Source organism: Bidens hawaiensis, unplaced genomic scaffold (genome assembly GCF_021521415.1).
Source record: "Bidens hawaiensis isolate Kalapana, Puna unplaced genomic scaffold, B.hawaiensis_p1.1 tig00005481_1, whole genome shotgun sequence".
Lineage (NCBI taxonomy): Eukaryota > Viridiplantae > Streptophyta > Magnoliopsida > Asterales > Asteraceae > Bidens > Bidens hawaiensis.
Window position 1 is genome coordinate 6022 of NW_027491350.1, and position 23671 is coordinate 29692.

Below are 23671 nucleotides of genomic sequence, written 5' to 3' on the forward strand. Positions count from 1 at the left end.
AAAACAAAATATAAACTCGCAAACCCAAAAGACGATATAATCCATGCAGGTTGACTTTTTACATGACTTGACCACGATATCATAGGCAACACAAAAACATACATGAAAACACCACTAACCATTGTTATATGTACTGCTCACTTGTTCTGCAGCTGGTGAGGTTTTGTCCATTGGTTGAGGAGAGTCTTGATTATGGCTTTGTGTTTTACCAGAAGGGGGCAGGCACCTTTTAGAGAAAAATGCAGTTATAGATTTTGTTCCTTTTGTAGTTTTCTCTGTTTTGCAACAAAACAGAAGGTCAAAGTTAGCACATAACCTACAAGTGCAATTAGCCAATTACATATATTATAGCTTAAAAGCACTCACTTAAAATGTATTTTTAATGCATTTACTTCAAGAAATTAGATTTTTTCAGTGTGATATTGAATTAATCTATTCAATGCTATACTTGATCTACCACTTGATTTAAGGAAATCTGCCGGTTAAAAGTGGCAAAATTTCTACCGCTAATTTATGAATAGATTAATTCAATATAACATTGAAAATTATTAACAAAGGAATCTTGAAAGAAAAGGGTTGAGACTAGAGAGAAATACAAAAAGACTCTAAATGCATAACAGAAATAATACAATTTCTGTAATTAAATTTCGACAAACTAGTTCTTAATAGTTAAAATGAAAAAAAAAAAGTTTCTGGTCAACCGATTTTGACCCAAGACCCAACCGAGTCACTTCTTTTAACTTTTAAATAAAGCTAAAGGCGGTGAGTACCTGGAGAAGATGATAAGCCAAATTTGTTTAGAATTTCTTTCTTCACCTGCAAAAATAGAATGATAATCAAGATTAATAATTACTATTCCTGTTTTTTATGCAGATTATTCATTTCTACCCATTATCACAAATTGTTAACAATTATTCACAAAATTACACTACTTTGTTAACATTGAAGAGTATGTTATTGATAATGCAGTTTCTAAAATCATACTTGCCTTAAGTACTTATTTTATAAAACTTTACTATGTCAACAATGAAACAAGTGACAATCAACAAAATAAAATAATTACAAACCTGCCATCGGTTATCAGCAAAAACAGATATTTCACGCACTTTACTTCCCAACTGACATTTTGGGATATTTGGAAACTTTAAACGCAAATTTTCCACCACTTTGTTAATCCCATGAGGGCAAGACTGAATGACAGAAACCTGAAATAATATTTTCATCAAAACAGTAATAAGGTAACAATTACAAGAGTTTAAAATAAACTGGTCCATTAAGTTCATAAATATGAACCATACAAATGACGGGTAGCAGGTAAAATACATAAAGTCTAGAAAAATAGCTAAAAGAAAATCGAGTCAAAAGATGCCCAAATGTACCAAACAATACATAGTAAAAAGGTAACCGTGGCATTATATATATATATATATATATATAGGGGAGGGTTCAAATGAAAACCCTTAGTTTGGTAAAACTATGAAAACTCCTTTTAACCAATCACATAATTTATAATTCTTTTTACTTTATTTTTGTATAAAGGGTATATTGGTAAATGGAAACACACTATTATGATAGGTTTAACGTGATTTTCTCAAATTTTTATCTCTCATATCAATAGCAGGTGATGGATTCATAGCCAAATCTCCAGCATGTCAAAATCAACCAAATTGTCACCGGTCAAAATCGTATAGCACACAATCGCCGTCTGTAAAAATCGTCCACCAAAGGTCAAGATCCGTTAAGTGGCAGATCTCGATGCAAGTTTGTTTGCTGGTGATATGAAATTGATTTATCCCAAAACTAGATATCTCATCTCATGTAGATGATTAGCCACCTACCAATTTCAAATGTCTTTGTTTTATTTTATTTTTTTTCCAGATATTAAATATTTTTTATGATCTTAAGCATTTAATTATGTATTTGTATTTTATAGTTTACTATCTACTTATAATTTATTCTATTTAAATTGGATATTAGCCTAAATATTTTGTTTGTGATGGATTGGATAAGGTTATCTAATACATACAAAATGATAAATAAGTTACGTATGTGTATCTTAGTAGTTTACACATATGTAACTCCGTAATTTAGTGTTTACATATGTATATCATTAAGTTACATATATGTATCTTAGTATGACCGATTCTAAAATGCAAATATACTACAGCTACATATATGTAAAAGTATAATAAACATGAGAGTACGTAGTTTTAGTATAATTACATATGTGTATATCATTAAGTTGCATATAATCTTAGTATGACCATTTCTAAAATGCAAATATACTATAGCTACATATATGTAAAAGTATATCTGAGCATGAGAGTATGTAGTTTTAGTATAATTACATATGTGTAACTACAATGCTACATATATGTATAATCACCATTAACTTGTTTTAGCATGTACAATGTCAAGTAAAAATAACAATAAAAAGAAAGACATAAAATGCTTCAACTATTTAAATAATAGGAAAATAGGATAAAAAATAGACTTGTGATAAATCGAGATAGAAAGCTGGAAATTTCCTTTATGAATTTTGCTATGTGGCTTTTGTAGCTTTTGATTTTCCAACTTTGTTTTTTCGTTTGGTTTCCAAATTTATGTTTAATTTTGTTACGGGATTTGAGTATCATTTTTCATTTTCAACCTATAATGTTAGTGAAGAAAATAATGAATAAGTAAAAGAAAAAAAATAATACAAGAGAGACTATGAGGATTTTAAGGAAAACATAGTTAAATAATTTTTTTAGTTACCTAATTTACCCTTTTTCCTGTTAATTAATCTCCTTTAACTTTGACTTAATTACCTAATTCCCATTACACATATCAACCGTTGATCTAATAAATAAATGGTTGAAATTGATTTAACTAGTTTTCTAGAAAACCATGGTTCTCATTTGAACCATCCTCTATATATATATATATATATATAGGATTGGGATCGTGCGAGAACCATTTGGAAATTGAGAACTTTGGAAACCATTTTGGACCAAAAAAAACCCTCCAAGAAAATAATAAAAATAATAAAAAAAGCAAAACGTTTATCTAGCATCCCGGTTTCATAATATATATATATATATATTCGGTTTTGATAAATTATGCATATATACATAATACTTATAAACACGTATATACATATATGCATGTTATTTATATACACATATGTACAATTAAGATACCTGATAATGTACATATATGTATATTAATATATGTATATTATGTAACTGGAAATTAAATGATAATATGCATATATGTATAATTTAGCAAAACCGAGATTTTTTTATGAAACCTACATGCTAGATAAACGTTTTGGTTTTTTTACTTTTTTAAAATTTTCATTTTTTTTTTGTTTTATAATATTTTTTTGAAGGGGCTTTTTTGGTCCAAAATGGTTCCTAAAGCTCTCAATTCCAAAAGGTGCTCTTAGGATCCTCACCCTATATATATGATTAACCTTTTATGCAACTTTGGCCAAGTGTGTTATTTGAAGTGAACATTAATGAAGAGGTAGGTCCCAGCAGGGCTCAGTTGGTCCCGCATGACTCACCTTGAACAGGGATGTCTGCGCAAAGACCATCTACTCCCGCAGGACCCACCATGCTCAGAGAAGCCTACGCGCAGTATGCAAGCTGCATACGCAGGGAAAAGCCTCCCAATGGTAAAGTAACCCGCCTGTTCCCGCAGTTGCGGATACAAGCCATCAGGGAAGGCTACCCGCACAGCATAGCTACACGCATAAGGCTTAACACTTACAAATATTCAGTGTCACCTGAAAGAATGAGCAGAGGCGGGAGGGGGAAAACTCCCGCCAAAATGGGCCAGTCTGTATGATGGAGGATCTTTTGCGTGATACCTGACGAGGTAAAGACAAAAGATCTGACCAAGAATGCGACAGCTCACTGACAGCAGCGTGGCAGACAGCACGCCACAGCACTGTGACCAATAGCCGCCGCCTGCCCACCAACTCCTGCCAGACCACGTGCCTAGCCTGCAGTGGGTAGAAGACGAAGAGTGCACGGCACGCCTGCTCTGTGTCAGCCGCTACCTATCCACCACTCACAGGTAGGGCACGTGCATAGGTTACAGTTGGTAGCGTGTTGGGCCGGCTAAACCCCTTGGAAACCCACCTTCGGCTATAAAAGACAGCAAATGGTATTATCATTTCATCATCTACTATCTCGTATAACTTACTTGATAATTGCTCTAATAGTATTCATATACTTTTATATTTAAAGAGCAATATAGACTGATTCTCACGCCGGAGGGTGGTCACAAGGAGGAACCCCCCCCTTCTCAGTGACGAGCTTACGGTGTCTGTTTTGCAGGTTCCTTGAAGTACAACTTACTCTGCTGGACCTAACCTTCGTGGGAAACATTACTTAGCCCCCAGATTACCCATAATCTGCCAGGGGCCACTTAGTGTTTCTTCATTGGCGCCATCCGTGCATAAAGCTAGAACTACATCTTTCTCCAGTTTTTCAAAACTTCCAAGATGACTAGAGAAATTCCGGTAACCGCAACCCCAGCCACTGGGGTAAACACCGGCAACACAATGTTTACAAACACTACCCCAGCCACCCAAGCTGGGGCAAGTGAAGTACATTTTACGAACACTACCCCAGTCACTCATGTAGGGGCAAGTGGAGTAAATATTCCACTGGGATTCACTGATGCCCAGCTGGAAAAACGAACTCGAGCCCCTCGCCAAACACTTGATCAAGTGAAGGCATGGGCCGAGGCACGTCAAAGAGAATTTCAGGCTGAGTTGGACGAACGCTTGCGTTCAGTCCAACAAGCTGAGGAATTCGGTAGTACTCGCCAGCACCTCAACATGAGTAGTGAGTACGAGTACTCAGACGCCGAGAGGGAAGACTCCGACACCGACGCGAACCCTCGCCATAGGGCGAAAGGGAAGCGTAAGGAAACGGATCCCCAGCCAAAAAGGAATTTTGGGGAAGCATTCCAACCAGTCACGGAAAAAAGCTCGCGTGACTTCTCCAAGGCCTTTAGACCTACTGCCACAAACGCAGGAAGGTCAAAATTTGCAAGGGACATTGCAGAAGCAATCGCCCCGAGGAGTGCCAAACAAATGTCCAATATTGGCACATACGATGGTATATCCGACCCAGATGACCATCTGAACAGGTTCATTGCGGGGGCAACCGTCAGTAACTGGACGGAACCCACGTGGTGCTACATGTTCCAGATGACTCTGGTAGGAGCAGCCAGAGCATGGTTCGACCGTTTACCGGTCCACCACATTTATGACTGGGCAGACTTCCAGAACAAGTTCAGTCAACAGTTTAGTCAACAGAGGAAGCACACTGAGGAGCAGTGGACGATCCTCAACTGTGTGAGAGAAGAGGATGAATCCTTACTGGACTTCATCACCCGCTTCAACTCCAAGAAGCTGAGTCTGGGCAACATCAGTGAAGACCTCGTTCGCGCCGCTTTCATTCAGGGCGCTGAATACCCAGAACTCATCCGCACTCTGACGGGTAAAGACGGCATGCCATCCACGTGGGATGCCATAATGACGGCAGCCAAGCGCTTTGCCGAAACGGAGAAACAGCTGGGAAGAGATCTCCCCCAGAATACAAACCTCTACACGCAGAGGACAAGGGAGAACAATGTGAGAACCGCCCGGCTAAACAAAAAGAGGCGGCAAGGTATTTGGCAGTCAAGGATAAACTTTGACACCCCCTCAAGCTCTCGCCCTCTGGTTGGCGGAAGGGACAACACGCACCCTTCGAACCGGAAAAACCGTTGGACGCCACTCACCAAGAGCGTCACGGAGATGTTTGCCACGGAAAAACTGCCATGGCCAAAAGCCCCAGCGATCCGACAGAAACCCAATGCGGATCAAAGCAAGTCTTGTGACTTCCATGGGACAAAGGGCCATAGCACTGAGGAGTGCACATCCTTGAGGGACATCGTCGAGACATTTGTCAAGGATGGGAGGCTCGCACACCTCGTGGCATCTATCAAGAAGGGAGGAAGGAACGACAACAGGTACAGGGGTAACGGACGAAAGCCCGTCGACATTAGCATCAACATGGTCCAGGGTAAGGTCAGAGGAAGAAAGAGACCGATAACCGAACCATGCGCATGGAAGGAAGCAGAAGTGCGCTTCCCGCGAGTGCCGGGAGGCCCAAACAAAGAAGGCCCCATTGTCATTAAAAGCCAGCTGGGGCACTACATCACCTCCCGCACCCTCGTTGACAATGGCGCATCGTCGACAGTGATGTACAGGCAGTTCTTCGACAAGCTCGACGATGAAGACAAGGAACGCCTGGAGACGGTCTACGCTTCAATGGAAGGGTTTGACGGCAGCATGAACACTCCCTTGGGCATCCTATCTTTCCCCGTCACTCTCACCGATGGGAATTATTCACGCACGGAGGATGTGGATTTTGTTGTAATGAAAAAACCACATCATACGTATGACATCCTATTCGGGAGAGACGGGATGGCAAGATTCAACGCCGTGGTATCCTCAGTCCACGGCATGATGGGATGGCCAACAACTGAAGGCGTAGCGATGATCACGGGCATTCCCCAGGTATGCATCGCATCTGTCTCCTCTAAACCCAAACCGAAGATGGCCAAACAAACCATCACTGAACTTGAACAGTGGGCATTCAATGGGAAATATCCCGATCAGGCCGTTACCATTGGCCCGACAATTGTTGATCCAACAAGCACCTTACTCAAGCGCTTACTGCAGCGAAACGCAGACATCTTCGCGTGGACACCAGCCGACATGACTGGTGTACCCCGGGGTAAGGCAGAGCATAAGCTCAAATGCGATCCGGCCGTTACGCCGATCGTACAAAAGCGCAGAGTAATGGGGCCCGAGCAAACCAACGCGTGCAGAACCCAAGTCAAGGAACTCCTTGATGCGGGCATCGTGCGCGTTAGCAAATATCAAACGTGGGTTGCAAATCCCGTAATGGTACCGAAGAATAACAAACAATGGCGCATGTGCATAGATTTCAAAGATTTGAATAAAGCATGCCCCAAAGATTGTTATCCGTTGCCAGAAATTGATCTCAAGGTGGATTCGGTGGCACCATTTCGCCTTAAATGCTTCTTGGATGCGTATAAGGGGTACCATCAAATCCACATGGCTGTAGATGACCAGGACAAAACCGCCTTTCGGACGCCCGATGGCACATTTTGTTATAAAATGATGCCATTCGGACTTAAGAACGCGGGATCCACGTACCAACGACTAATGGACAAAGAGTTTCACGCCCAAATTGGGAGAAACTTGGAAGTCTATATGGATGATTTGGTCATCAAAAGCCCCGAGCCAGAGGCGATGTTGAAAGACATTGAGGAAACTTTCAACACACTTAGAAAGATAAACATGAAGCTCAACCCGAGCAAGTGTTCATTTGGGGTGGAAGAAGGGAAGTTCTTGGGAGTCATTATTACTAAAGATGGCTTCAGAGCGAACCCTGAAAAGGTCGAAGCCATTGTCAAAATGGAATCACCTACCACCATAAAACAGGCTCAAACACTGAATGGACGACTAGTCGCGCTTAACCGCTTTTTGGCAAACCATGCGGATAGGTCGTTCCCATTTGTGTCAACGCTAAGAAATTGTTTAAAGAAAACGCACTTCCGCTGGACACCAGAAGCGGAAGCAGCTTTTCAGGAGATTCGATCACGCCTGATCGAACTCCCAACACTCACAGCACCACAAGCGGGGGAGGAGTTAATCCTATACCTCTCCGCAACAGATAGAGCAACCGGGGCAGTCCTGCTTGTAGAACGAAAAGGCATCCAGATGCCAATCTATTATGTTAGCCGCGTGCTGGCAGACGCGGAAACCCGGTACTCTACCCTGGAAAAACTGGTCTTGGCACTTATTCACGCTTCACGCAGGTTGAGACGATATTTCCAGGGTCACCCAATCACTATTCTCACCAACTTCAAACTCTCAAATGTTCTAGGCAAACCCGAGTTATCGGGACGTCTAGCCAAGTGGGCAATTGAATTGGGAGAATATGCGATTCAATACAAGCCGAGACCAGCCATTAAAGGCCAGGTCCTGGCTGATTTTATTGCAGAAGTCCCCGCTTCACGGGAGAAAGAGTGCCAGGAGGAGGTTCAACCCTCCCCAGCACACGAAATCAATGAGGTCTGGCGACTCTACACTGATGGAGCAGCTAGTAACGAGGGTTCAGGCGCAGGGTTAAAATTAACAAATCCAGCAGGCCAGGAATATACTTATGCTATTCGGCTGGATTTTCCAAGTACGAATAACGAGGCTGAATATGAAGCATTCCTGGCCGGATTGAGGATTGCGCGTAAAATGGGTGTAAAAAATTTGGAAGCCCATGTAGATTCCATGCTAGTGGCAAACCAAATAAACGGGACGTACACGGCTGTGAACGACACAATGGCCCTGTACCTTGCCCAGGCCAAAGCCATCATGCGCGATTTTAATGATTGTAAAGTGATACACGTCAAGCGCAGCGAAAACAAATCTGCGGATGCGTTAAGCAAGCTTGCATCACTGGCCTTCACCCACTTGGGAAAGGACATCCGCGTGGAACTCCTCGAAACACCATCAGTCCCGCACAAGGAAATCTGTGTCATCCAAACCGGTACAGAAACATGGATGACCCCAATAATAAAATACCTTGAAGCAGGAACGTTACCAGAGTCGAAGTCACAGGCAAGAAAACTACGCTGTAAAGCACTGAATTATCAGCTGGTCAATGACATCCTTTACAGACGTAACTTTCTTGGCCCATTGTTAAGATGCGTGGACAACCAAGATGCCGACTACCTCCTAAGGGAGGTTCACGAAGGCATCTGTGGAGTACACGCAGGCCCCCGCGCTGTGGTAGCCAAGCTAAACAACGCGGGATACTTCTGGCCGGGGATGCATATGGACGCGTTGGCATACATCAGAAAATGCAGATCTTGCCAGCTTTACGCACCCAACACGCATCGCCCGAAAAATGAACTTGTTCCTGTCACTTCCTCGTGGCCATTTCAGAAGTGGGCCATTGACGTGACAGGCCCATTTCCTACAGCAGCTGGGAATGTTCAGTTCCTAGTGGTAGCCATTGACTACTTCACCAAATGGATAGAAGCGAAACCTTTAGCCCAAACAACCGCAAAGCATATCAAAAAATTTATTTGGGAATTTATTATTTGTCGTTTTGGACTTCCACAGAATTTGGTAAGCGATAATGGCACCAACTTTGCTGACAAGAAGCTACAGCAGTGGCTGAAAGAACTTCAAATCACCCACACCTTTACCTCAGTGGCACACCCGCAAGGTAACGGTGAGGTGGAAAGAGCAAATAAGAGCATCGTCGAAGGCATAAAGAGAAGACTCTTGGAACATAGATCCGGTTGGGTGGACGAGCTTCCACACGTCCTTTGGGCAAACAGAACGCTGAAGAAGACCAGTACGGGAGAAACCCCGTTCAGTCTCACTTATGGCACTGAAGCCATGATCCCAGTCGAAATCGGTCTACCCTCACCAAGGGTCTTAATCCAACCAGAAGACAATGATGCGGAAAGACGGTTAGACCTTATGCTAACCGAAGAGCGCAGAGACTTAGCCGCCGTGCGTGAAGAAAACTACAAACGACAAATGCAAAAATACTACAACACGCGGGTAAAACTCTGCAATTTCAATAAAGGAGACTACATACTGCGTAACAACGAGGCTTCGAACCAACAACGCCCAGGAAAGTTGGCCCCGATTTGGGAAGGGCCATACGTTATCAAAGAAGTTCTGGGAAAGGGCGCATACCGGCTCGAAAGGCTCGATGGCACTCCCATCCCTAGAACATGGAATGGAGCTCAATTACGCAAATGTTATATGTAGATCAATTCCAACTTGTAAAGGCCTAGAGCCACTTCTAATGGAAATGATTCTCCTTTCATGATGTATTGATAGCTTGTAACCTATGAACTTCCCTTACGGGAAGAAGTAGTTGCGTGTGGAAGGCGGCAATACCCGCATAAACACAACGCCAAAATGTTAAAAAGTTCTAAGGAAAACCTACACGCAGGTCAGATGTAGGTAAAGTTTAGCCATCCTTGTAAGTGCAAGTGACGGTCTTACCCGCACAATCACAAACAAGGAAGCCAAACTTAACTTACCATCTACCACGTTAAAAGGTTAACTTATGAACACTTAAAAAAGGATAAGAAAAACCTACACGCAGGTCAGATATAGGTCTAAAGTTAAAGCCATCCTACTAAGTGCAAGTGACGGTTGCACCCGCACAATCACGAAAGAGGAAGCGAAAACTTTAGTCCATTATCAACCACGTTCAAAGGTTCAACTTAATGCCTTAGAAATTTCGAAAAGGAAAACCTACACGCAGGTCAGATAGAGGGTAAAGATTAGCCATCCTACCAAGTGCAAGTGACGGTTTTACCCGCACAATCACGAAGGAGGAGGCAAAACTTTAACCCATCATCAACCACGTTCAAAGGTCCTTATTCTAAACACTTGGAAAATTGCTAATTCAAACTAAGTATGCAAGTCATAAGTTTATAAAGCAAGGAACCCAAGGAAGGAAATAACAATCTTATACGCAAAAAGATTAATATTTCACAATCTATTACAAGAATGGCTGGGTAACTACCCGCCTAAAAGAAATCTATACAAAGCCAAGTCTATCCTAGCAGTGGGAAAAGATCTTCAGGATCAGGCTTCAGGGCCACCTCCGCTTGGACCAGCACCGTCAGAGCGCGGCTGCCCAAGGAAAGCCTTAAGGATGTTTAGCCCATCATCAGCAGCAGCAGCTTCATTCACCTTTTCCACCACTGGATGCGGGAAGGAAGCGTACTGGTTCACAGCTTGGTCATAAGCAGCTTCAGTATTAACATTGAATAAAGGGAAGTTGGAGGGCGGAAAGCCTCTCTCAGCAAACCCTAGACCAAGCAGGAAGCCAGTCTTCTCCCCATCCTCATGAGAAGCGTTGAGGGCTGCGCTCATCGCATCGTCATAAGAGGTCTCTGAAAGGACCCGACGCACAACCTACAAAAGAATACAAGTTAGAACATTTTCTAATTACGAGCGGAAAGCGTAAAGAAAAAGATAAAGATACCTGAGGCAACGCTTCTCGAAGCAGCCATTGGAGGGTAGCTTGACTTTCTTTGTAAGCACGTTCGGCTCCGCTTTTATCAAGGTTGGCAAGTTGAACTTCCTTGGCGGCAGCCTCTTCGACGCTTTTGAGTTTCCTTTCAGTACGGTCAAGCACCCCCCTCTGGTCAAGGATCTCCTGCAGCTTCTTGGCATCTTCCATTGCCAAGGCGTCATGAGCATGCTGAAGAGCCTTTAATTTGCATTTAAGCTGCTCATTCTCTTCGCGAAGCGGCTCAGCAACAGCTTCAGCCTTGGCAGCCCTCTCAGTTGAGTTTCGCGCAGTCTCCTTAGCCAGCCGAAGCTGTTCATTCACAGCTTGGGCAGCCTTGGAGCGGGCCTCGAGTCGCGCCTGGACCTCAACCTCGAGGGCCTTGAATGCCTTCTCCTTCTCGGCTGCGGCAGCGGCCAACTGCCGGTTCTCCTCCCGAAGAGCCCGCGCTTCAGATACATCTTTGGCGCGAGCTGCTTTTAACTTGTCGTTTTCACGACAAAGCAGCTCGACGCGGGGCTGCGTCCGGGCCTGGAGAACCCGAAGCTCATTGATTAGCCTACCCTCTTGGTAGCTAGCCATGGCTTCCCCCAACGCACCATGAGGAGCAGCGTGGCGAGCCCAGTCCACGCACTCCACAGGGGTACGAAGGGTTGTTCCTCGGCGTATGTTCCATCTTGGAACATACACTTCATTGGAATCCGACACTGCAAAAGAAACAAAGGCAGTTAGGAAAAGATGATAAAAATATACAAAGGAAAAAGAACCCTACGTACCTGTAGGGTCAATAACAGGCCGATAGCCGCCAAACCCATCACCTGAACCTAAAGGAAATCCATCCAACAGGTCAGGTAGACGGGAAGGTGGCATAGATCGGCGGGAAGCCCGGCGCGTACCTGATGGTCCGGCCATCGGTGCCGGTGGCGCAGGTATAGTGGCAGCCGCTGTGGTAGCCATTGTTGGCGCCACCTCCTCAGCAACAGTAACCGCCGGCTCCGTGAAAGATGCTGTAAAAATTGCACTCACGGCCGGCGGAGACAACTTCTCAGCTGGAACAGCCTCAGGAAGGCTGGAACCAGCGGAAGCAGGCACAGACGCCTGGGTCGACGCCTCGGGAAGGCTGACCGAGCCTTCCCTCATTGGCGGGGGAATACTTGCTCCAACTCCACCCTGGAATGCGTCAACATCCACACCTGCACAAGCAAAAGTGTTAGAAAAATTTATTTGAAACAACAAATCTAGACAAGAATTATGGGGGCACTTACGGGGTTTCTTGAGCTTGAACGTACGGACGAGCGGGGGCGAACCCGATGGAGCCGGCCTCTTGACACCGGTAACCGTCGTCGTCGCTGCCTCCCCGGAGGTAACAGCTACAGCCTCCGGAGCGGTGGTCTCCTCACCACCGGGCTCCCCCGCCACCTCTGCACTATCTGACTCCGAGTCAGATAGGACTACCGGGTCGGCCGTAGAGGCCACCTTCTCCTTGCCTTTCCCGACGGCAGCCTTTTTCTTCCGCACCAGTGGAGGACCTTCTGCGGATTCCTCAGAAGAAGAAATGTCAACTCCAGCAGCAGGCACAGCATTGAGAGGTTCAGGGTAGAAGATAGGCTTACCTGGCCGTCGGTGGCTCAGGATCTCTTGGCCTGGCGGGTAAACCTCCACGAACCGACCCGCGGTCTGCTCTAAGATGGGCAACTCGTTCTCGTCCAGAGCACGAGTACCCATCCGCGCGGGACCATCTTCCTCCCGCGGGTTCAGGAGCGACTGAAGATCGTTCCCCTCTGAAATCAACAAGAAAGTTAGAAAAAATCGAAGTCAGCAAAATGAAACAAGACGTACCATAAGGGACAGAGTTCGAACCATATTCAAGGACAATCGGAACCTTATCCGCATTCGCCGCCTTCCACACCCGGCTCATCCCCAGCATCACCATCGCCGACTCCGGAAAACGGAAAACCGGGGACTGGACCCGGGATATCTTCGAGAACCATTCCGCCTCCTCGTAGTTGAGGGCGGGAAGGTTCGGAAGCGCCTGGCCATTCTTGAACTTCATGGCGATGGGGATGGCGCGAGCGGATATGAAGAAGAACTCTCTTCTCCACGAGCGAAGACTCCGCTCGGTGGTACAAATCTTTAAACCCTTGATACGGGTTGTAAGAGTGTACCACCCCTGGATGCACCTCCAAGTGTAGAAGGTCATCAGACGGTCAACGAGGGGCTCAAGGCCCAGTATCCGGCACACCCACTCAAAGTGCCGGACCTTGGCAATGGCCATGGGGTGCACCTCTGTCAGGTGCACACCGTGCCTCTCCAGAACACGGTACACAAACTTTGTCAACGGAAACCTAAGGTTTCCGTAGACAAAGAATGCAGCATAAACCCCGATCTTGCCACTAGGGGCATCGTACACAGTATGGTGGGGTTCAGGAAACTCAGGCTCGAGAGACTCGAGCATGAACTTCCTGACAATATACTGGTACAGATCGACAGGAAGAGAGCACTGGCATTCGCCAGCAGTCTTCTGGTCATCAGCATCATGAGAAGGCATGGTGGAAGAAAGAAGAGATTTCAGAGTAATGCTTTACTGAAAAGAGAAATTCGCCGGAAATTACTGGAGAAGAAGAGATGAAAGTGGAAAGTGTGAATTGCAAATAACCCTCTCCCCCTTTATATAGTAATCGCAATTAATGCGATGAAATTAATACGGAAGAGAGAGAAGTCAAAGGTGCAATGAAACTATGACACGTGGCAAAGGCAAGCTGGCAACAGCTGTCAAAAGGACGTGTGCCAGAGATTTCGCGGCTACGCGCCCGGAATCCCGTGTCCACGCGCCTGAAAAAGCAACTGGAATGACCACATAATGTCATGTCGCCATAACTTCTGGCACGTCCTGACACAGTCAGAAGAAACCGTCGCACGACGTTTGAGGTATTGGGTTGTTATCCATCCACCAACTCTTCAAATTTCAAAATTTAAAAAATTTTTTGAAGACTAAGGTTCAAAAAAGTAAGCGGGAAAATACCCCTTACCTTGGCAAACAAGTAACCATAAGCCGGGTGTGGGTACAGTGTAAAGGCAAAACCCTTCACATACCTAACACCCGCAGGGAATTGAAGCCAAAATATTTGGCAACCAAGTAACCATAAGACGGGTGCGGGTACAGTGTAAAGGCAAAACCCTTCACATACCGAGCACCCGCAGGGAATGGACGCCAGGAATACCTTGGAAGTAAAGTAACCATAAGACGGATGCAGGTACAGTGTAAAGGCAAAACCCTTCACATACCTAGCACCCGCTGAGAATTGAAACCAGGAAGGATCTTCTGGGCAATGCTTGTGAAAACGGAAATAATATCCCCGCATAGCGGGAACATCGAGTACTACGTTGTTTGAGGCTCCAAGATGGAATTGGTGGTTTAAACATAATTGATCACTATGTTCAAAAAACTACCAGAACCACAGGGAGAATCCGCACAACTAAGACTCAATGCTCCTGACTTGCGAGGAGGTTACAGACCTACCCGCATCATACCCAAAGACCAAGCAGGAAACTCGGGAATTTCTGCAAGTGACAAGGACTTCCGCGGGAAGAACCCCCACGGAAAACCTTACAAAAACCCCTTTTCAAAACCCTTTGCTTATAAGTCCAAAAGTTCACCTCACTTTATTAGACATTCGTGAAAAGAACATTGGACTGGGGGGACTTGAAGAGGCAGGTCCCAGCAGGGCTCAGTTGGTCCCGCATGACTCACCTTGAACAGGGATGTCTGCGCAAAGACCATCTACTCCCGCAGGACCCACCATGCTCAGAGAAGCCTACGCGCAGTATGCAAGCTGCATACGCAGGGAAAAGCCTCCCAATGGTAAAGTAACCCGCCTGTTCCCGCAGTTGCGGATACAAGCCATCAGGGAAGGCTACCCGCACAGCATAGCTACACGCATAAGGCTTAACACTTACAAATATTCAGTGTCACCTGAAAGAATGAGCAGAGGCGGGAGGGGGAAAACTCCCGCCAAAATGGGCCAGTCTGTATGATGGAGGATCTTTTGCGTGATACCTGACGAGGTAAAGACAAAAGATCTGACCAAGAATGCGACAGCTCACTGACAGCAGCGTGGCAGACAGCACGCCACAGCACTGTGACCAATAGCCGCCGCCTGCCCACCAACTCCTGCCAGACCACGTGCCTAGCCTGCAGTGGGTAGAAGACGAAGAGTGCACGGCACGCCTGCTCTGTGTCAGCCGCTACCTATCCACCACTCACAGGTAGGGCACGTGCATAGGTTACAGTTGGTAGCGTGTTGGGCCGGCTAAACCCCTTGGAAACCCACCTTCGGCTATAAAAGACAGCAAATGGTATTATCATTTCATCATCTACTATCTCGTATAACTTACTTGATAATTGCTCTAATAGTATTCATATACTTTTATATTTAAAGAGCAATATAGACTGATTCTCACGCCGGAGGGTGGTCACAAGGAGGAACCCCCCCCTTCTCAGTGACGAGCTTACAGTGTCTGTTTTGCAGGTTCCTTGAAGTACAACTTACTCTGCTGGACCTAACCTTCATGGGAAACATTACTTAGCCCCCAGATTACCCATAATCTGCCAGGGGCCACTTAGTGTTTCTTCAATTAACCTTTTTGAAAACTTCTGAAAGTTTGTTGCCCTTTGTTAAATAAATAAAAAAGTAGGCCATCCCAAATAGAACTTTTACATAATTCGCCTCATTATGTATTAATATCATTATCACTAGATTTTATCCCCCGTATTACGGGGGTTGTTTTACATTATTCGTTTTTAATATTTATATATGTATATTTGGATTTTAATTTTATTTATTGTAAGAAAGTTAATAATTAATATACTTGAGGTTTGATGATGAAATGGTTTCACAAATAAATGATATGTTATAATCCGGTTTAAAAATCATCTGGGTTTGGTGATACCCATTACGCGTTTATTTTCTTTATCATAAAATTGTTTCTTAATTATAAATAATATCTTTTTTAAAATAAAATAGGATATTAACTTTTAGTATATTCCTATTTTATAGGATTTTTTCATATCAAATATTTGATGAGATTATTTTTTAATATAATGAGATGTTATAACCCGTTTAAGAGCTATCTGGGTTTGGTGAGACCTTTACCCGTGAATTCGGGTCAAATGCGTGAGAAGCCTTCATTTACAAATAAAGTAATCTGATGGCTTGAGAGAACGGTTGTTTTACATTTTTCGTTTTTCAATATTTATTTTTTGGATTTAATTTTCTTTATTGTAAGAAAGTTAATAATATACTTAGGGTTTGATGATGAAAGGGTTTCATAAATAAATGATATGTTATAACCCGTTTAAAAGCTATGTGGATTTGGTGACCCATGACCCGCTTATGTTTTTTACTATAAAATTGTTTATTAATTATAAATAATATCTTTTTCTTTTTAAATTGGATATTAAATTTTAGTATATTCCTATTTTGTAGGATTTTCATATCAAATAATTGGTAAGATTAATTTTTAATTCAATGAGATGTTATAACCCGTTTAAGAGCTATCTGGATTTTGGTAAGACCCATACCCATGATTTTGGGTTAAATCAATGAGAGGCCACCATTTAAAAATCATGAAATCTGGTGGCTTCCATAAAAGGGGGGAGCGACCACATCACGACACATAGGATTTTTGGGTTTTCGTTTATATATATTATAGATACAAAAAGAAACAAAATTTGGACAAAAGTATTATCCAAAATTTTGCCTCCTTTGGTTTATAATTAAATAAAACCAGCATGATCTCGTCACCTTTTTATGCAATTTTCCTTTTTTGTAACCGAATTGAAAACAATTTATATAAAAAAAACTAAATTTTTTTCCTTTTAGTTTAAATAAAACCAACACAATTGCATTACCTTTTTAGGCAATTTTCCCTTTTTTGTAACCCTATTGAAGACAAATTATAAATAAAAAAAATACAAAACTTGGGCAAAAAGTACTATCCCATTGTTTTCCTCAATTTAAATATAACCAACATAGTTAGATAACCTTTTTTGAAGACAGTTTATATTGAAAAAAACAGAACTTGTTTAAAAATTATCTAGGTCAACCTAATCCAACCTGCTTTGACTTCGGTCAACCCACCAATAATCATCTCCGATAGTTTAAATAAAACCGACATAATTAAGTTGCCTATTTATGCTATTTTCCCTTTCCCGTCACCGTATTGAAGACTAATTATATTAAAAGCCGCAAATTTTGGTCAAAAATTATTCGGGTCCACCTAATCCAACCAGTTTTGATCTGTTCAACCCATCTATTTTGCCGCCTATAATTCAAATTAAAATTTTCAGTTACTTACAAACTCGGGTAAATCTGAATCCGAGATGGTGGTGGGTCCACTTGCAACTGGCAGGACACTACTTTTGCTACTTGAAGGGCAGTCTTCTTGTATCTCTTCTTGCATATCATAACCTGCTATGATCTCAACAGATGGGCCGACAGGGAAAGCACGGATGCACAGAGCTTGCAAGCACATGTATTCAGTTTCTGATGTTGACTTTGACTTTTCATGCATCAGATTCGCAATTAGTACAGGCTTGTTTTTTCGAAGAGCGTGTTCAGTCAATGTGTTGAGGTGCTTGAACTGTTTAAATAATATTGAAAGCTCTTCGGTTTCCATTTGGTCACAATTAGGTGAAGTTTTTGCATCTTCGGTTATCTCACCATGATCCATTCTGTCAACTTCAACACCCTGCAACAAAATGAAACATATTAAATTGTACTAAAAAATAGTACGATTTATTTTTTTTTTCAAGTTTTTAACAAATTCTGGTTATTTATAACTAGATACATAAAACGACAAGAGAATATTGTTATAAAAGAAGATATGTCTAGTAAGATTGGAGAAACAGTTTCAGTTTTAATCAAAAGAAGGGGTAATTGAGCAATTTGACTAATTCCTTTACTGATCAGTTATGTTGCCAATAGTACGAATAATTACATAATCTAAAGCAGAATCGGACTAGCCTACGACAAATGACGACACAAGTTTTTTTAGAAACTATAATAATCATTAATATAGTATAAGATTCTTATTAAGTGAAACTATGAGAAAATAAAATCAATACTGATTTTATTTCAAATCATTAAACGGTCTTAATGGCACTTCAAAACATATAACATGCTACACATGAGAAGCAGACACGTATAAATTTTTTTTCCAGGTTTAATTGCAATTTAAAGAAAATTCGGCTCTTCAATTTATCTGAGGTCCTGATTAACATAAAAAATGAAGGCAAAAATACCTCATTTTCAGAAAGATATCCATCAGGTACAAAGAACCCATCTTCACTTTCATCTTCATCATCAGCTATTGATAAATTTTCATCATCTTCTTCCTTTTCACAGTCTGATAAACTTTCACCAGGTTCCTCCTATATCATCACACATAACAGGAAAGTCAGCATAACGAGTAAAAATAGGTTCGGAACAAAACGGGTCAGGTTTAGTACCTCAAATTGACCCATTCCTAAGTAAATGGATCAAAATCGCCAGCAGTAATTAGCATGTTGTTTTAAAAAAATTAATAAAATAATCCGTCATAAACACAATGCTAAAACAAAATGCTTAATGAATGATTATTAAACAACTGTTTATTTTAAGTATAAAAAAACTTATGTTTTGAAGATCAGTTTGTTAAAATGTTGCATAAACTTAATTTGATTTCCACAAAATGAGAAATAATGATCAAGTGGCAAAAACTTCTAAAAATACCTCTTCCCATTCTTCATCACTATCAATCTCATAATCAAGCTCTGGATCCTTAGCAAGAGGGCAACGAGCTCTAACAACTTCACTGAAAACAGATAAAGGCAAAATTAAACGCAATGATTTAATGGTTGAATAAAAAATATTAAACTAAATGAACAAATAAATTCAATACAAACATTCAATTTCTGTAATCACACAGATAAGTGACTAAATCATAAAGCTCATAAAGATAAGTAAAAATATATACTCGCAATAAACGATATACAAGTACATAACTGGAGCAGATCATTCGATACAAACAGATTTTAATTCTAAAATAAAACTGTGTACACCCTTCTTGTTTTAGTAAGAATGTCCATACGAAACTAGATTTTTTATAATTTAGAAAACAATTCAAAGGTGAGTAATATCAAAATCATATTTTTATCAATAGAATGTCCACCTCTTTTTGGGCCAATAGCCATAAAATGCAGGTCTGTGGCTCTTATCAAACTGTAGCAACTGTTTACACCGACTCAATTTCTGGCTACCAGAAACCGAACCATCTGAGTTTGCGTTATGCTTTAAGTCAGTTTCAAATTTGTCCACCACTGCGTCATCTTCACCCTTGCTGGTTAGTTTAAGCTCCTTGAACAAAACCGTTTTGGGGGCCCGCCTAACACCCCAATGTCTTCCGCTTCTAGAATGATCTAATTGATGCCAAGAATCCAAGTGATCTCTAAATTTTAAAAAGAAAACAAAGATTATAATAAAATCAAATATAATGACAAAAAGAATGTAAAAGAGAAAAAATAACTTACTTCCATAACTGGTTTGCATCAAACTCGCATTTCAATGAAAGAGCATAGTCCATTGACTGAATAACTGAATCAGATTCTTGTCGCTTAAGTGAAATGTTGGTAGCAGATTCTTTGACTGTTGACTGGTCAACCTGCAAAGGTGAATTGTTTTTACCCTTTTTAAGAAATTGCTCCAAGATTGAGGCTTGTTTTCGTAAAGCAAGTTGCTTTTTATGTTCGTTCTCTTCTTTTTCACGGCGCCCCGCTTCTTCTTGCTGCTTTTTTAACTGCTTTTTTATCTCATTTTCGCGGCGTTTTCCCTCTTTTTCTGCCTCGTCTTGTAAACGCTTCTGCTCTTTTTCCTGCATTCAAAATCAAAGCTGATCATCTAAAAGAAAAATAAAATTACTTATTTACTCTTCATTTTAACCTATATCAACAGACTTCTACTTCCATTTCGCAAGATGTTCTCCATTTTTTCAACAGAAACAAAATTTTATCATCTAATATACTAATTCCTTAAACAATCAATTATCTAAAAATCAAACTATTACAACATAAATGCATTTGAAACACGTCCGAACACCCCTTAAAAGATAAACAAGAACTTACATTGTGCAACTTTTCCTTCAAAATTTCTCGCTCCATTCTCGCCTTCTCTTTCTGAGTTTCACGTTTATTTTTCTCCAAATGTTTAGCATCTTCTTTCTCTTCTCGTTTCGCCTCTTTCTCAGAACTTTAACCATAAATAAAATGTAAAATTATTAACCAATAAAAACAACAGTAAACAAATAACCAACTAAAATTATATTAATACTTACACATCACCATTTTTCTGTTCCATTTTTTCAACTAGCAAGCGTATTCCGGCTTCATTTAACACTTTACTAAGCCTTTCGGATGCTTTCAGAACCTTTTGTACACCATCTGAAGTGCTCTGTGGCTTCATAAGTTCAGTTATAACAGCTGAAAATAAGTCAATTAATGTCATTAAACATTATGCAAATCAAGCATCATTTTTAAAGAGGTATTATTAGATATTCCCTGCGCTTATAATTTCTAATGTGTAGAATGTTATCAAGTAACGGGTCAAAACGGGTAACATTTAGTACGCTTCAAAACTGGCTGAACTGCAAAGATTTTTCCCCCTTTTTTCATAATAACAAATTGATGTGTTGAACATGGTTACCAAAAACTACATTATTACCCTATGAATCAATTTTTACTAAATACATTTAAAAGGTTGTGTGAATCAATATATCACTTTCTGAAAAAAAAATATTTACCCATTTGACCTCATATCACTTTTAGCTAGATTATTCGTATTTGAATCATTTGAAATCAAATAAAACCCAAATTGACCCATCAAATGAATCCAAAATGCATAAAAAATAGCATATTGAATCAAGACAATAACGGGAAAAAACAACAAAAAGCATTGAAGAAAATACCATAAAGATCTACTCGGAAATTATTCTGTCTTTGATCAGCATGGAAATAAAGAATGATTTGGAACCTTGATTAAATGCACAAAATTGTCGAATTCATTTTCATATCATGATCAGTATATGGGGTCAAGTTTTGACCATTAACTTATTAACAATGTAAAAAAGGTAAATGAATGAGCACTAACCAGAAACAGCATTTATCCTCTCGTGTATCTTTTTGCGACACGTGCGCCGAATTTTAAGCGCACCACGACAAGACTTTGGAAGCAACTTCAGATCTCTAGTCTACAAAGTCAACATTGGTCAACAAAGTTAGACCAACATAACATCATCATAAGATATCTAAACAAAAACAAGAAATATCAAGAGCCCAATAAATAGAAATCACATGCTACAAACATACTGAAACAGCCTAGGTAAATATCAACAATCAACATATAACTGGAATTGTAAATGTTTGACAAAAGTTAACTAGTTAAATCAACATATCATAAATTATTGACTTTTCACATAACAAAATAGACTGTGATTTGTGAATGCTTAAGAAAATAAGTAATCACATAAGTGATCACTGATAAACAATTTAGTATGAGATCATAAATTGAAGAACTTTCACCTACTGTCCTACCGAAATAGATTTTACATGTTAGGGACCGGTTAATTAAAATGCTTTATCTCTTAAATCATGTATCAAAACGCTGAATAAGCCATTTAAATTAGGAATCTCAAACAAACAATCACCGCATAACCAACCTAAACCTTCATACTCCAAACCACTCTAATTGAACCCTTCAAACAAATACAATAATAAAAATGTAGCATCAGACAGCCCATAAAACAACAAAAGATACTCAAAATCACTCTAATAATATTGAATTAATTAGCATTAAACAATGAAATCTACTTTATAGTTTATAGTTTATATATACCTCCCAGCACCAAAGGCAAGAAGGAGATTCATCCTCCAACACATCAGCATTCAAATTGTGAACTCCATAACACCACCTCTGACCAACAGCAATCGCAGTGTTCTTCACAGCAGCAGCTGTCATACTCATACATCCCTCTTTCTCTCTAATCCAATCCACCAGCTTCGATAACGGCAGACTACTCTCTTCCATCAAACACGCAATCATTTGATTACTCGAACAATTACCGATCTTAACTGAATCCACATTAATCAGCCGGTTCATTCTGCTACAACCTTCATGATAATACTCGATTAAACCGTCAATTTCTTCGCGTAAAACCCTAATTCTCGCCTCGCGTTCTTCTGAACTCAGTGTTAACTCGACTCGCTTCCTCTTCTTCGGTTTCTTTGGAACGTTGATCATCATTGCGTCAGCCATTTTTGCGAAACGTAAACCCTAATTTTTGAGAGTTTGATCAAAGTAAAGTGTATATGGAAGAGTGCATGCTTCCCGCGTTGATGACACCTATGGACACGAATCGGTGCGATGATGTCACTTGAGAACCGAGCTTAAACGAGCTCGAGACTAAAATAAAGTTCGGTTAAGTTTTAATGCGTAGAGATCGTTTAGGCTCACGAGCTGAATAAGATGTTTAACAGTTTAGTAGTCGTGGCCTATGTGGTTTACTATTCTATTATTGCTTACTGTAAGGAAATTAACATATGATTGTTTTACGTGGTTTTGACTCAGAATGACTCGTTGATAAATTGGAGTTTTCCTTTTTTTGCTACCATCGACTAGGATATGCTGTTACAGGAAGCCTTATTACTTTTGGTTTCATCGATTTCCGTTATTTCTTTAGTCCTCGTTGATTTTTTACCACCATTCTTAGTATCTATCACTTAAAATCGGATGTGTATTTGGTTATTTGGATTATGAAGACATCATTCGTCCATACAATCGGCCCTAGTTTAAGGAGGTTGATTGGGATGAGATGATCGACAAGGTACGTAGAATGGACGTATGGTATAATTTTAACCTAATTTGATACCTTTGTACTGTATTGATATAATTTTTTTTGAAAAATTCTCAAAATAGCCATTTTTAGAGAGAGAATCCCCAAAATAGCCCTTTTTTCCTTAAAATTTTTTAGAATTTGGACTTGGTAGACGCATTGGGAAAATATAATAATATAGAGGTAGCAGGCCAAATTTCGAAAGAAAGTGTGGTAGGAGACGAGATTTGGAGAAATAATGAAGGAAAAGTCTAAACTTTTTGTAACCTTTGAGCAAAAGTTCAGATTTTTTCAAAGCTTTTTTTTTTCAAAAAATCGTCTTGAGAGACTGTTTTTTTATGTTTCTTACCTTTGCCGTCCATATTTTCAAATTCTTGGAAAAATATATTTTTGACAATTATACCCCTGAACCACCACCACCTTGAACCACCACCTTGAACCACCACCATCGCCTACGCCGTCACACTAGAATTGTTTGGAACAATAGCATGTCTAACCAACTCTTTTCACAACATAAAAAACCCACTCTTTTCATTCCTTCTGTTCCTAACTCACCTTAAACAACAGCATGTCTAACCAACAAGACAAGCAACCTTTGAAAACACCCTACACCACGTCCGCCATCC

At 40.9% G+C, this 23671-nt stretch overlaps 1 protein-coding gene across 1 annotated transcript; it reads right to left on the reverse strand.

Annotated features, from left to right (window-relative positions):
* Positions 1–75: 75 nt before the first annotated feature.
* LOC143629896 (chromatin assembly factor 1 subunit FAS1-like) lies at positions 76–22513 on the reverse strand. The gene is made up of 12 exons (XM_077099043.1): positions 22049–22513; positions 21305–21404; positions 20493–20637; positions 20284–20407; positions 19693–20033; positions 19335–19610; positions 18896–18977; positions 18427–18555; positions 17481–17873; positions 1068–1205; positions 771–816; positions 76–275 (listed from the first exon to the last, which is right to left on the reverse strand). The coding sequence occupies exons 1-12, from the start codon at positions 22466–22468 to the stop codon at positions 115–117; spliced, it is 2355 nt and encodes a 784-aa protein (XP_076955158.1). The 5' UTR covers positions 22469–22513; the 3' UTR covers positions 76–114.
* Between the last annotated feature and the right edge of the window lie 1158 nt (positions 22514–23671).

Excerpts from the sequence above, each read along its gene's own strand:
- LOC143629896 (XM_077099043.1), bottom strand. The coding sequence starts at position 22,468 with ATGGCTGACGCAATGATGATCAACGTTCCAAAGAAACCGAAGAAGAGG. Across the intron at positions 18,978-19,334 it reads GGCTATTGGCCCAAAAAGAG|TGAAGTTGTTAGAGCTCGTT; the intron begins GTGGACATTCTA and ends ATCTGTTTTCAG. Across the intron at positions 18,556-18,895 it reads GTGATGAAGAATGGGAAGAG|GAGGAACCTGGTGAAAGTTT; the intron begins GTATTTTTAGAA and ends GTGATGATATAG.